This window comes from Anoplolepis gracilipes, chromosome 5 (assembly GCF_047496725.1).
Source record: "Anoplolepis gracilipes chromosome 5, ASM4749672v1, whole genome shotgun sequence".
Lineage (NCBI taxonomy): Eukaryota > Metazoa > Arthropoda > Insecta > Hymenoptera > Formicidae > Anoplolepis > Anoplolepis gracilipes.
This window is the reverse complement of record NC_132974.1, coordinates 3664047-3678775: the sequence shown is the minus strand read 5'-3', so window position 1 is coordinate 3678775 and position 14729 is coordinate 3664047. Positions and strand designations below refer to the sequence as shown.

General features: G+C 35.2%; 1 protein-coding gene across 2 annotated transcripts in view; it reads right to left on the bottom strand.

Moving 5' to 3' along the window:
- Myc (bHLH transcription factor Myc) overlaps positions 1-14729 on the bottom strand; it is a 201175-nt gene that overhangs the window by 17680 nt on the left and 168766 nt on the right. Inside the window, exons 1-2 of one of the 2 annotated variants that reach the window (XM_072892645.1) lie at positions 13102-13867; positions 6599-7540 (exon numbers count right to left, since the gene is read on the bottom strand). In XM_072892645.1, the coding sequence (XP_072748746.1) occupies positions 6599-7540; positions 13102-13273 (1114 nt within the window). In that variant the 5' untranslated portion in view covers positions 13274-13867. Of the gene's footprint in view, positions 1-6598; positions 7541-13101; positions 13868-14729 lie in introns of those variants that run through there. The other variant, XM_072892646.1, reaches the window with a different exon arrangement.

The window sequence follows — 14729 nt, the reverse complement described above, 5'->3', positions numbered from 1 at the left end:
ATTTCTTGTTAATTATCATATAAGCTTGAATTTGCAAAAATTTTTACAAACATATTTCCTTAAACACTTAAAACGTAATAATTATAATTTATAAGTTATGTATGTATAATAAATATAATGTGCATCATTCTAAGATATTTCCATATTCGCGTGCGCACACGTGTTGACTAATTATATCATCTGATAAATGTATTCGTTTCTAGTGAATGACGTAACATGATAATGATGTAAAGTCACTATCCGCCCATTCGATAAATATGTTTTAAATGATTGCGAGAAATAGTCATCACATGATACAAGGAATGAAGAGAAATATTACATGTAATGCATATTGAAAATTGCCGTCTATATGCGGGAAGCTATTATGGACAATTGCCCGATTAAAAACGAAACACGCTTCCCTTTGACATGCGCCAGGATTCAGTTCTCAGTGGATGAATCATCCTGATGCATACACATCGTTTCGCTATATGACGAATTAGATTAGTCCGCTTTTCTAAGGAAGTTTTATGATTGTCAATTTGCAATTCATTTCGCATCTATTTGGAATATCTCCAATTTCGTAATGTTAAGTCGTATATATATTTTCCGACGTTTTTATAAAAAAAAAGAAAAAAAAATGAAAAAGAGAGAGAGAATAAAAGATAAAAATAAGAATAAATTAGATTCTAATAAATATTTGTTTAACAGTTGAGAATTACTAATTTTATAGATTTTATGTTTCTCAAGTTGTTATATCTCATGATTCACGCAACGCCGTATTTATAAATAAATTCCGAAATATTTCTACAAAAAATTGAGTGCCGCTTTTCCTACCTAGCGATCAATGTTATAAATTATATTCATTAAATAAAAATAGATTTACTCAGAGAGATTTAAAAGAGGCGTCTGAAAGATAAATGCCAGGGGGGCTACGCGCCCGTTAGATACGGCACTGAATATTCCCCTTTGCCGTACCGGTAAGCGACTACGGCGCGAATGGCAAAAAGACTTAACCGCATTCCGGCGACCATTTAAACCACCGTGGCGGGGTCCCACGCCTGACCGCAAGCGAAGCGGCGATCGGCAAACCGGCGGACCGGCCGGCCGGCCGGCCAGCCGGCTATCGGTTGACGTCATTTGGTACCGCGCGACCTTCGAGTTCCCGCGCGATCGAGAGCGCAGACTCCGTCGATCTCTCTTCTCGGCTATGCGAAAGCGACTTGGTGCTGAAAGGAACCATTCGGCGCAAAGAAACGTTCCATGACGCGTTATAAAAAAAATGTATTAAGATAAATTTTAATCTATAGATTGTGACACCAAACATCTTGACGGATAATTATAACGAGACCAGATGAATTAAACTATTGTATATAATTTGTTAATTATTAATTTGATTATTATTTAATTTGATATCGCATGCGACAGAACAATCTATGGTTCGTTTGAAGCTTTCTCAGTAAAACCGCGTATAGAAATTAAGAGACTGTGATTCTTTCATCAAGATCTATATGTTGCGTACATTTAACTTCTTTTCATGGCTTATTTAATGAATAGTAAATTGTCGAAAAGGCTTCTTACATTTTTAATGTATTTAAAAAAAGACACAAAAATATTTGATATATATAAGTGCAAGCTGCGTAGACGTACTGATGATTTTATTTAATACAGTGAGGGACTATGGGGGAAGATGAGATCGAAGACCATATGTACTTTTTTCGAAAAATTTAGATCATTAAGCCATTTAATTCTTACGTCACATACGCAGAAAACACTCAAACACATGATATGGTGGAATCATGGATTGAAATCTATAATAGAGATCGTGAATAGAAAAAAGAAGTGAATAAAAACGGAATAAAACCATTCAATTTATCTATGCTGGATGTTAATCGCATATCTTCTCCATATGAAAATAATCTGACAGGAAAGAAAAAAAGTAATTAATGTGTCTCTCCCGGATGAATGAGAAGTAAGGAGGCCACCAGTGCAGAGGTTCGCAGAGATATGAAAAAATGGCAATGCCTCAAGAAAAAAAAAAAAAAAAAAAAAAAAAACAGACAAGGTCGTTTAATCGTAATCAGGAATTACGTAAAATTCAAAAATCAATTATTTGCGTATGTAATGTATCTTATCATTTTGCGCCAATCGAATTCCGATAAGGGATCGGAGGGGAGAATCAATACGTTCCGCGATGAAAGTCATCTCCCTCGCTTCAGTAAGATTCGAAAAACCGATTACGCATGCAGCATAGTAAAAATGATCTCACGGCAAAGTCACACGTGTCGAATAATTTACGAGTGCGATTACCTGTCCGTAAATCGGTATATAAAAGTATCCATGTGTTTCGTGCTAAATGTGGTCACGAATTTCGACCTGATAACATTGAATGCGAATTTTTTATATGCGGGTAATAAAAAAAAGAAAAAGAAAGGAAAAAGATATGGGACAAAGTTATCAGTGAGAGAGTGTCGAAAAGTGTAATTTCTCGCGCGATCGATCAATCACCTGCGCGTTTCACTGACCTCTGGCCGGCTGATCGAAACCGGCGACTTGCGCGTCGGTGAATTCCGCCAATTACCAATTACGATCGGGCAACGCCAAGGTCGGATCTACGACGTGTCCGGTCACACGCCACCGCCGTCGTCGTCTTGGTCAGACCTATTGGGCTACAGGATATATGTGTGTGGGCTCATTAAACAGCCGAGAGCCGAGAAGTGCGGCACTTTGAAGCAACCCGCAGTTCGAACATGTCCTACTGTCTTGCTGTTTATAAAACGCATTTGGCGCTTCGTACGTACTTCTCGAGATCTCTGAGTAATGACTGCTACTTGAGCCATTCGCGACAATGTTGCAAGATTGCGACATCCGACATTGGCATCATTATTCATTCAGATCTCTATCTTACATTTCAAGTTTTTAAGTGGTAATCTTTAGACACGTTTATTCTTTCACATGATACAAGAATATAAGAATTATATAAGAATTACAAGAATATATGTATATTAGAATAAAATAATTATTGTCATATTCTACACGTGTTTTATTTTGTTTGCATACTCTGTTTAATGTTCACGATGATTCAAAAACAGAGAAAAAAATCAAGAAGAAAAGTGTAAAAAATGCTGAGTTATAATGATCTATCGATCAAAGGCCACACGTATATATGCATTCTAAGACCAGTATATATTTTCGATCCTTGTCTGATTTCCCGCGTAAAAGTAACGCGACGAGCTTGCTACGCCTACGTAAAACATGAGATAAGAGAGACGATCACGCTACGTAATCGACAAAGTACCGCTGCGAGCGAGAAGCGAACCGGCGGTACGTAATCATCTTACGAGCCGGCGCACGTACGTGTCTGGGTCACGAGCGAGCACGTGCACGTGCGTGCATTCCGCGCGCGCGCACTCGCGGCTCTTCCGCACGCGCATCGCACTGGCCGTATGTACGCGCTATATACATGTGCATACATATATATATTTATATGTATCTATATACGCGGCCGATAGACGATGTCGCCATATGGTGCAACATATTCTCAGGTGGCAAATAGCGCGGTTTTCCTCCGCCGAGCGACGACGCGACGTCGCAGCAGTGGATTCCAACGTTGGTGGCAATTACGCGCGCGGAATACTCTTCGGCATAATTTGCGAAAGGTATGTCCCGATTTCGCGGACATTACGGATATTTAGTTACGGGCGACGTAATCGCGCGAAAAATGCCGCATCACTCTTAATCTCGTAATCACGATATTTGTCTAATATGCCTTGCGTTTGAAAAAACAATTATATAGATATTTTCGAGATGTAATTATTATAGAGAAATAAGTAATAAAACTTTACGCATAAAATAAATATTTAATTTTTTAAACGATTATTTTCTAACGATCAAAATTTAAAAAAATTTTTAAATTGCAAATTTTATTTATCATTAAACAAAACGTATGCATTTTAAAATTTTAAATTCTACCTGAACTAATATTTAGTTTTTTAAACTTGTTTACATTTTAATATCGCATACTATGCATGTGCTAGATGCAAAATCGTGTGACTCATTGCCAGTAAGAAATTTAATCATTATTGAAAACTAAATAGAGATAGAAAATCTCTTCATCTTAGGTTCCCTACTATAATAAAATACTTGAAATTACACAAACAATACGTGCATTTTACTGCCTATATTTGCTTCGTGAGAAATAGAAAAAAAACATCTGTTAGAAGAAAACATCAATCATTATACGTGTGGCTTATTCGAGTTATGCAAGTCGCACACCCAAGAGTACATACCTCCTCGCGGAGAGTCATTATAGTTACATACGGTATCGCGCGACACGTGATGGAACGGCGCCTGTTACGAGAAAAATTCGCGCGACATGTTTTGAAAGCGCGAAAAACCGTGAAAATAATTGGAATTGTCGCCTCATGCGTGATAACAATAATAATGTCCTCGGCATCTCAAGATTTGTCACGTAAACATAAAAGTGTCATATATTTTTTTCTAATATCTCTTATCGCGCGAACAAATAATCAATAAAGCAACAAGTTTTTGTAGCAATATTTTTCTTGCATTTTATTGTGTTATTAATAGAAATTTTGATTATCATCAATGCTTTAATAAATATGCCTTTATGAATTTTTAAGACTAAAAAATAGAAATATAGTATTGAATCTCTTCTTATCGTTATTATAAATTGTGATTTATTTTAATTTTCATTATTTTTTTTGTTGCAATGTAATTTCAAGTTTGCTCTCAGTTGTCGAAGAGCTGAACAATCGTGATATTTCTGGGAAAACTGACGCCTTAGAGATTTTAGTTGGTGATGCACAAATCGATAGATAACTTTTCCTGACCTCGACACAATTTTGCGAGGCGCGTGAAGATACGTCGAGAGGAACCTTTCAACGGTCGGGTCGCCGCGCGATCAGCGCTACGGCAATCTATCAAGTCGCTTCTCCGTCGATAGTAATCAGTAATCATTGGTGTCATTGAGAGAGAAACAGTGCCGAGAGAGGCTGGCAATTAAGTTACATTTACGATGCTGCCAAGCGCGCGCTCACAACATCCTTCGTCAATATTGACTCAAGACACGGGAATGGCGATGCGGCGCGAATCAGACTTTATTGTCTGTGGTATTTTGAAAGAATGCACACGACGAGTATGCTCGATATTTTTTGTCTTATACCATCGAAGCTGTACCACAAGACGGCTCGTGTGCTGTACCATTGTAGAAAAATGTACTCCAGTGAAGGACCGCGAGCTTCGTACGTGGAAACGCAATACGCATCGTGCATTTAATGATTGTTTAGCGAGACGGTAACCGTTTCGCTGAAATACACCTCGAACGGATACACTGCAAATATCCTTCGAGTCCTAGAAATACCATCGAGCGCCTTCAGCATGAAAATTCATAGAAGATTCATACAGTGTGGTTAGCATAGCATTTACAAGTTAAACAGATTTTAAGGATCGTGGAAGGACAAAAATAAACTCTAAAAGATCCATCTCCGCGCGTTCGAGTAAATAAACTGCATTTATACGAAACAATGTTCTAGGAAATTTGCATGATACTCGAGGTGCGTGAGAGATAAGTAAAAAATTACACACAATTACATTCACGTGATTGACGGGAAGATCGATAATTGTGACCGCGAAAATGCTAAAATGAATTTGCGTCACGGGTGATGAAGGTGATACACGTGTTGCCGCAACGTTAATAAGAAATGCGTACGACGCGTTACCGTGTAACACACCGCGAAATCTCGACCAAGGCTCGTATTTCGAAGACACGTGTGCTTTATCGGACGCTCGAACGCGGAACACTCGGCGCGTTTCCTTCTTACTGCTTTCTTCCTTTTTCCTTTTTCTTTTTTTTTTCTTTTTTTTTTTTTTTTTTTATTGTACTCCTTTCCCTTTCCTCACACTGACGAATCAATTCCACGGCGCGCGGCACGAAATTCTCACGGGATCTCTCTTGCAATAAATTACTGCCCGAGGACATTGGTCTGCCGACCTCTCAGCGCATGAAAACGAGTTTCTCAGTCGTCGCACTCGCTCGTGTTTGTACGATGACGAATAATCGAGTCCTTCGCGATTAGTATACACTCATGCGGGTACCCGAATTTGACTGACTGCACTCGATATTCTCTGCACGCCGATCCTTGATGTCATATTGAACATATGATATTTTAAGCTATTCAATTTTGATTTTTTACAGCTTTTATATTTATCATACATCGTTATTATCGATTTTGATTGCAAGTGTAATCAAAATAAAAAAGAAATATGAGAAAAATAAAAAAGTGTAAAATCCGTTCATTTAATAAAACTTGTTACTCACAATCAGACCAAGTTTTTTATCTATATTTGTATAAATTATACGCAGAGATAATAACGAATTTGATTATTAAAATGTTATTTTTCATTTCCAAATAAACAATTAAAATATTGTGCTTTTCAAATTTGTTACAAATCCATATTTAATTATCGCAACACACATCGTCAACATATTATTAAAAATTAGACTTCCACAAAGTCGCACAGCAGATAGATGTTAAATATTATTTAAACATAGTGTCTCTTAATAATATAAGGGGAAAAAAGAGGCGTTTCAACTCACCGGTTTCGGAAAATGTCTCTCGTCTAAATCGCTCCATACTTCTGGATTGATGGTAGCAATGATCGCTATGAGCGTTCCTTTTAATGTTTTCGCCTTCGCTTTCCGCTTCTGGCTGACTTTCATCCTCGTCTCTTCGGGTATTTCTCCGTCTGTTTTTCTGAGAGGAACTCTTCGTCGGCGTATCTCTGCCCGCTGACGCTGCCCCTTCCGATATGTAGTCGAATAACTTCTTTTCAGTGATCTGATCGTTTTGGAAAATGTCGTCCTCGTCTGTCGAACTCTGCGGCGATGCCGATCTCGGTGAATCGCCGTCACTCTCAAGATTCTTGATAATTCGAGATTCTTGACAGGATTTCATTATATTCGACGGCGTATTTATCTGTAGATTCGTCAGTGGATTGGTTTGCGAATTTGCCGCACTCGAAATCGCAGAATTGACTAAGCCGGCATGTGATTTCAAAACGCTTCTTCTCTGTGAAATTGGTTGATTCTTTGCCGGTTGTGCATTCTGTTTTAGTACCGTCGGTTTACTGCGAACAGGCTCTTCCTTGATGCAGCTATTGTAGAGTGGTATACTCGCAGTCACCATCCTCGGACAGTTCAACATACGATTGATAGACTCTTTTCGTACGAATATCTTGTGGAGAGGATATTCGGGACAACACATTTCGCCAGCAGTTAATAATTCTTGATAGGTCTTGTTATAGACACGCAACGACCGACAGTTATTCCAGCAGAAAATAAGGGAATCGCATCTGTCGCATATATCTTCATTTTGCAAAAAAAATCTATTCTCCAATTTGCCGATTATTTCATCTACGGCGTGAAACTTTCTCCTTTCTTTCCAGTCTTTTTCCCTTATTGCTTCTACGTCTTCCTTGATCATATTCGGTCCAGCCGGTTCAGTCGGTTCAGTCGGTTCAGCCCATTCTACTAGAATATCTGAAAGATAAATATAATTTTTTAAATAAAGATTTTTTTCTATAAGTTTTTTTCTACGTTACGTAAATTAATATAATTACGTAATATATTTAATGTGTGTGTACTCAGAATTTAAGATTCGTTCGTATTTTATATCATTTTCATACAAATAAATTATTAATTATGTTATGGTAAAAATGTAAAAATACTACGCTTATAATGTTTGACAAAAATTAAATTAATAAAAAAATGAGATCAATAAAATTAAATTACCGAAGAAAATGAATCAATGAAATTAATGAAATTAAAATCTTGATATATGTTAAATGTTCGTATCCAATTTATAATTTTGCAAGTATTTTTTCACAATAAGAAATAAATATTATTTAAATTTTATGATAAAAAAATATTTTTTATTATGTTTTTAAATACTAATTTTAAGATAATTTTAAAATGAAAATATCAATTTTATGTAATATTTATTTCAAAATATTGGCGTTGACATTAAAATATACTGATATCCACTATTTTACAAAAACTATGAGATTTCATATACATATATGTAACTGGCAAAAATAGATTTTTTTCTCGAATTCAATGATTTACCAATTCCGAAAAGAATATATTTATTTCTCAATGTTTGTCATTAATTGATATTCATTATTGCAAATAATATGACGATAACTTGAACTCATTATCTGCGAAACTAAATGACAGGTGATGTTTATGATATTATATAAGATGCTAAAATAGCTTCTTCTTTTTATGAAAAGAATGTCCTAAATTCTCTTTTATTTACATATGATGCGGCATATAGTCATTAAGAGTTTTTTTGCGGTATATTTTGTTAGTAGATATATGCAATTCTTAACGTTACTTTCTAACCAAGCACGTGATAGCCTCAACATCTCTTTCCAATCTATATAATTCGATCTGTTACAGCATTTCATAACCGAGAAATATTATAAAATAGTAATACAGCTTGCTTCTCCATACGAGTGAGTATCTACATTTGTAAATGTACAATTTTACATGCATTTACTGAATATTTTCCTTAATAATTAATTAGAACAATTAAGAACAATTAATTATAATAGATTGATTGATTATAATAGAACAATTGATCGAATATTATATTTAATGTTTATTTAATATTTAAATTATGTAAGAACAAGTAAAGAACAAGGACTATATGATTTTACGTGATGTAGCTGATTTTTTGATAATACTAAATATAGGTAAAATAATCCGAGATCAACTCAGATTTTCAAAGGTTTAATTTGTGTTAGAAGTAACGAAACAAAGTAATTAACATTAAGTAACGAAAGTATGCAAGTTATTTCGTAAATAAAATACGGTCTGTAAGATATGTGGAAGAATCAGTTACATTATATGATGATTCATTTTTTCCAGAATGTATGTATTTTAACGTGTTGGAATTCGAAATTTCATTTTCATCTAACAATAAGTAGATGGGAAATTACAAACATATGACGCGTACGAACAACTTATGCATGAATCACAATCAAAAAGATTAGTCTACCAATATTTATTCTAGCACATCTTCTTTTCTTTTGATATCATGTAATTTTACTAAAATTTTTAACTACATGTTACATATTTGTTTCAATTATATAAGATCTATGTTGGAATAAAAGTATATGTTATACAAATAGATTTTTTTAAAAATAATTTACATAAAAATATTAAGAAAAAGATTAAAAGAAATAATAAAAAAGAAGAAAAAAAGTAGAATTGGAAAAAAAGTTAATAACAAAATTCAATAAAAAAAGTAGAGAGAGAGAGAGAGAGAGAGAGAGAGAGAGAGAGAGAGAGAGCGCAAATATATCTTCCTTTAATATATTTTATTAATATTAGAAATCGTGTAATAACTTTAATAAAAAACTTATTAAAAAAACTGTGTACAAAAAATATGTAATAAATGTAAAACTCGTACAAATAAATACAGCTGAAAATTTATGTGTATGTTATGATAGTTTTTATATCTTAATTTTATATGTTTTGGATAATATTGACAGTTTCACGAAAAGGAAATTTAAAGGTAACTGATGTGGGAGTCCTTAGAACAGCCTTGAGAGCCAAAGAAAGATTATTTCGCCAACTTCAGGATGAAAAAAGATAAACTGTTCCCGTTCATAACCTGATCACGCGGACAACAAATGATCGCGCAAGCAAACAAACGTGTATGAGAAACGAAACTATGTAATTGTTGGCTATATCACTCACATAAGATATTTATGAAAATTTAATTCTTATAAAAGTAAAAACAAAAGATATGCTTTCTCTTTCTTACTCTTTCTAATATATATTTAAAATCTGTAAAGAGAAAAGTTGTATATTAAAAAGAAAAGATTTTTTTAAATATATATTAATCTATAATCGCTTATGAAATGTATTTGCTATATAAGAATAAATTTAAAAAATTGATAATTGTATCTACCAGCAGTATCAGTAGTTAAAATTGTGAACACTGCAAGCAAATTTCAACGCTAAAAATTATAATATCGTCATACATATGGCAGATGATGATTAATTATGCAATTTGTCAATCTCGAATTTAGCACTGTAAAATTTTCGCTAATGGGACATATAAAGCAAATATATTTATTTTATATAATGCAGCATCAAGCTATTAATTGAGTTTTTACAAACCTATTCGATTTAAACCTATTCGATTTATTGGAGAGATTTTAAATCTCGGATTTCTTTTCGTTCAATCCATTGACATCATTTTCGATTTTATAGTTTCACAGAAATAAAATTAATTAATTTAATTTATTTAATTTACGCGCAGGAAATATTTTAATATTCCTCTTACGTAAACTGTCGCAATGATTTCAATTAATTGTTTAAAAGTTCAAGTACAGATTGTATGAGATTAAATAAAATGATGAATAATATTATTTTTTTACACATAATCGTTATCTTTTATGATTGATTCACTGTTTGCGATAATTTAAATATAGTTGATTGCGGCTTGTATGTAAATAGAGACAGGTCAATAACATAGCATTACATACACATATATGTATATAAAGATAGGTTAGTACTATGATGTCATAGATACAGGTCAATGTCACGTTATTCATCGATACAAGATTTTTAAAATTGTGAAAAAAAAATGTATTCCATTTTTTACAATGCAATTTTTTTATACAAAAATATTTTTGAACATTTTTATAAACAAGCTGAATTGAGTTTATATTATTGATGGACTGTAATCCAAACTACTTATCGTAACATTGTACACACACAAACATTATCTGTTATTATTAAAAAGTTGAAATATAACTTTTAATATATCCTACGCGTTCACACATATTAAATTTAATTTCCTGAGTTTCGTCGGCCACCGGAATTTATCCCGTTTATTTGCGCGCGCGACAACACTTCGGGTCCAAGGACGCTCTATCTCTCTTCTTTAGGAAAAGCAATTTCACCGGCCGTACAAAATCCCTGTGTATCCGAATGCGTGTGCGTGCGCAGTCGACGCGGAGAGAAATTATTCGTGCGATCTGATAAGGAACGCGGGACCGTTCTCGTCCGGACTTTCGAAAATGTACAGCACACACACACACACACAAACACACACACACGTGCGAGCGACACGATCACCAATCGAACGTCTTCCTTGCTGCCTACACAAGTCACGAGAAACGAAAAACCGGTCCAAGTTTAGATAGGTAGATATAGATATAGGTAAGATATGCGCCCGGCTTCCGCCGAACATTATCGCTCGAGCGTATAACGAACCGACAACTTTTCCATCGAATGTTAATTAAGGGCGAAGTGATACGAAAAGCCGCGCCCGGAATGGCGAAAAATTGATACGCTCGATTGCTTGTCGATTAAAGAAACCGAGATCACGTGCGATTTTTTTTTTATCGTTGATCGATGAAAGCGCAACATGCGCTTTCGAGTGAGCGACTATTTTTTTATCGTGTCTACTGACTTTATCACTTCACGTGTCAAACGGCGACACGTCGCATCGGTATGCCACTGAATAATCGGGTCAAAGTTACACTCGCGAAAACAAATTAGCAATTTTCGAAAAGTAAACTAGAGAAAATACGTTACAGTAATATAAAAGTACACTATATAAAAGGTTTTTTTGTAACAAAATTGTGGTTTTCAAAAAAATTACACGTTCGTGATTTTCGAAGAAAAAAAAATAAATGCATATTTTTTCTTCTCTTACCATAGATACCTAGCTACCTGAATAAATAAACAGGAAGATAATGAATGAATTCCGTACGCGTTATAAAATTGAAAAAGAGAAGATAGAATCAACTGAATTGACAAATATATAGCGAAATGTAAGCTTTATATGCCTTCAGAATAAATCTAACAAGATAACTTCTTAAATTAATTTTTTTATTATTTTTAATCATAAAGCTATATAATTGTACAAAAATTGCGTAAACGTAGTCTTTTCAGATGGATCGAATAAATAAAACAATGTGACAATATTGCTTTCTACTTTCCAAATAAGTATACATAAAAATCAGATAAAAGAACACAAAACCAAAGACTCGTATATTTCTCGTGCATTCTCCTTTGAAAATCAAAGACCGAACATGAGTGACAGGAGTTCCCTGGCTACTTTCGTACTAAATTAGATTCCCGATTAACATGATCGCGTTTTGACGTTCCGTTGCGGATGATATTATTTACGAGAAGAAGCCCCGCGGACATCGACCAGACGAGCAAAACAGATTTGTCGCGAAAGCCAATTCACGTCGCATTTTACGCTTGCTTTGAAAAGGGAATTTTCTCGACACGTGTAAATAAAACTTATATTATCGCCCTCGAATCAGGCCTTCATTTGTTTCCGCTCGCGAAGCAACGCGAGCGTCTTGCCGGCAATTTCGTCACGCTTCAGAACTTTTAAAGAACTTGTAAAGAACGCTAAATCGGATTCCCCTACCAGTGAGCGCACACATCATAGTCATTTCCATATCGATTTCCAATAAATTCAATGCGAGTTGTACGCGAGGCAGGTAGAAGTTCGATGAACTGTCAGCGAAACACGTGCGAAAATAATTACAAAACTTATATATAGTATGAGAGTATATTATATATATATATATATATATATATATCTTTTATTTCAATTATTGATGAAGCTCTGATTCGCGTCGATGATGTCAAGACTAAATAGGAGACCGGCAAGATAAAATTTTAAAAATAGAAAGTCTCATCTTGGGGATTCCCACGTCGCGGATGCTCCTCTCGCGATTGATCTCATAATCGAGCGGAATCCGAGCCGGATATATAACACCGCCCCGCCCTTCCCAAGAAACGATCGTCTCATATATCTATTACTCGGATGATAAATAAGAAAGAAGAGAGATTCGGGGGCCGACGAATGGAAAACCGCTTCCGACAGCCCGCGATCTCATCGATCGTGGAAGACCGGCTGAGAATAGAGTGGCGTCGTGCGCGCTCCGAATCGAGGGAGCGCCGCGACGCCGAGCGTCACCGCCCACGCGCGCCTCGCGACGCGTCGCGTGGAAGAGGCGCGTCGCGAATCAGACATCCGGGATACATCATGTACATACCGTCAGAACGCATTTCTTCGAGTGCCTCGATGTTCACGCCTTCTATCATAGAACTCTTTTCTGCGACAGTGAGGATTTTCGTCGGCGTACAAGGAGTCCACTCTTGAACAATGGCTAACCTTCGCTGTAGCTCCCGTCCGAAGTTAAATTCACAGCTCTGTATTCCATCCATTATTAATATCCGATCAATATCCACCAAAGATTCAATCGACTCTATGAACACACTTTGCACTTCACTCCGAATCACTTTCTCGGACAAGACACGTTCGATTATCTCAATTATCGTATATATATATTTATATATAAATATATTATTTTTCTACTTTATATTTACACTTGTGTAAATTTTTCACCGTCCCTTTTTGCTCGTCGTGCGAACGAATAAATGTATGCGGACGCGAAGTTGTGCGCACGCGCGCGCGCGCGTAAATTCGCAAGAGTCGTGTAAATCGCGCTTGCAAGGTAAGTGTGTATTTATCGTGTCCGATGATCTTGCCGGTTATACGTCCTGCTCGCTTTCCCAGTGCTGTCACGAAACGATATACTGTCGTGACTACTACTATTACTACTGTTACTATAGTTGCTATCGCTACTGCTACTGCCACTATCGTACTGTATCAGGCAAGGGATGAATTTCATTCTTGGCGCGATTAAAACACACAATTAGGCACCCCGGTTACTATCTCTCTTGTACTGTCACGCGCGCGCGCTTCGACGATCGGTCACCCGATCCTTACTTCAAAGCCGGTCAGAGGCGACTGAACAACTTGTGCGCTCGGCAGTATATATGTTCCTTCTCCGCAGACGTTCCCCTACCACTCACTATTCGCTCCCGCCAGGGCCGTCGCCTGCGCAGTAGACACCGCAGTTTTCAATTATTAAACCGTACATACTACATCAACTTTTATAGATATCGTTGTAAATTATCTTAATTATTATATTAATATTATTGATAACGAATCGATAGGTAAATTGATAAAACGTTTCAAACAAATTTTCGACGCTAGCAGATACGTTGTCGACAAATATGTCAACAATATCACTTCTTGAAAATTTTATTTCCAACTTCTTTTCTTTCATTTTAAAATGTGCATTAAAAATTTTGCTCGACATTTTACACTTTGAATATAAAGACTCATATAACTTTTAATTTTAATTTTAATGCTTTACACAAATTGTGAGAAAAATAAAATTTTATTTCCAACTTCTTTTCTTTGATTTTAAAATGTGCATTAAAAATTTTGCTCGACATTTTACACTTTGAATATAAAGACTCAGTTAACTTTTAATTTTAATTTTAATGCTTTACACAAACGGTGAGAAAAATAGAACACATTTTTCTTTATCTAAAAATAAAAGGTCTAAAGTTTCTATTAAACATTTAATTATTTTTTATCAAATTGGAAGCAATTATATTATATCATGCTATAAATTATTGTGATATTATACTATATTGTACTATACTATAAATTTTAACGTAATTGTGCGTTCAAAAATCGGCGGTCTTATAATGTAATAAACTAATTCTTTTGTATATAGTTTTTCTCCTTTTATATTTTCCTTTTCCCTATTTGTAGATAACATAAAAAAATTTGAACTTATAAATCCATTATAAGTATATTCTCAGG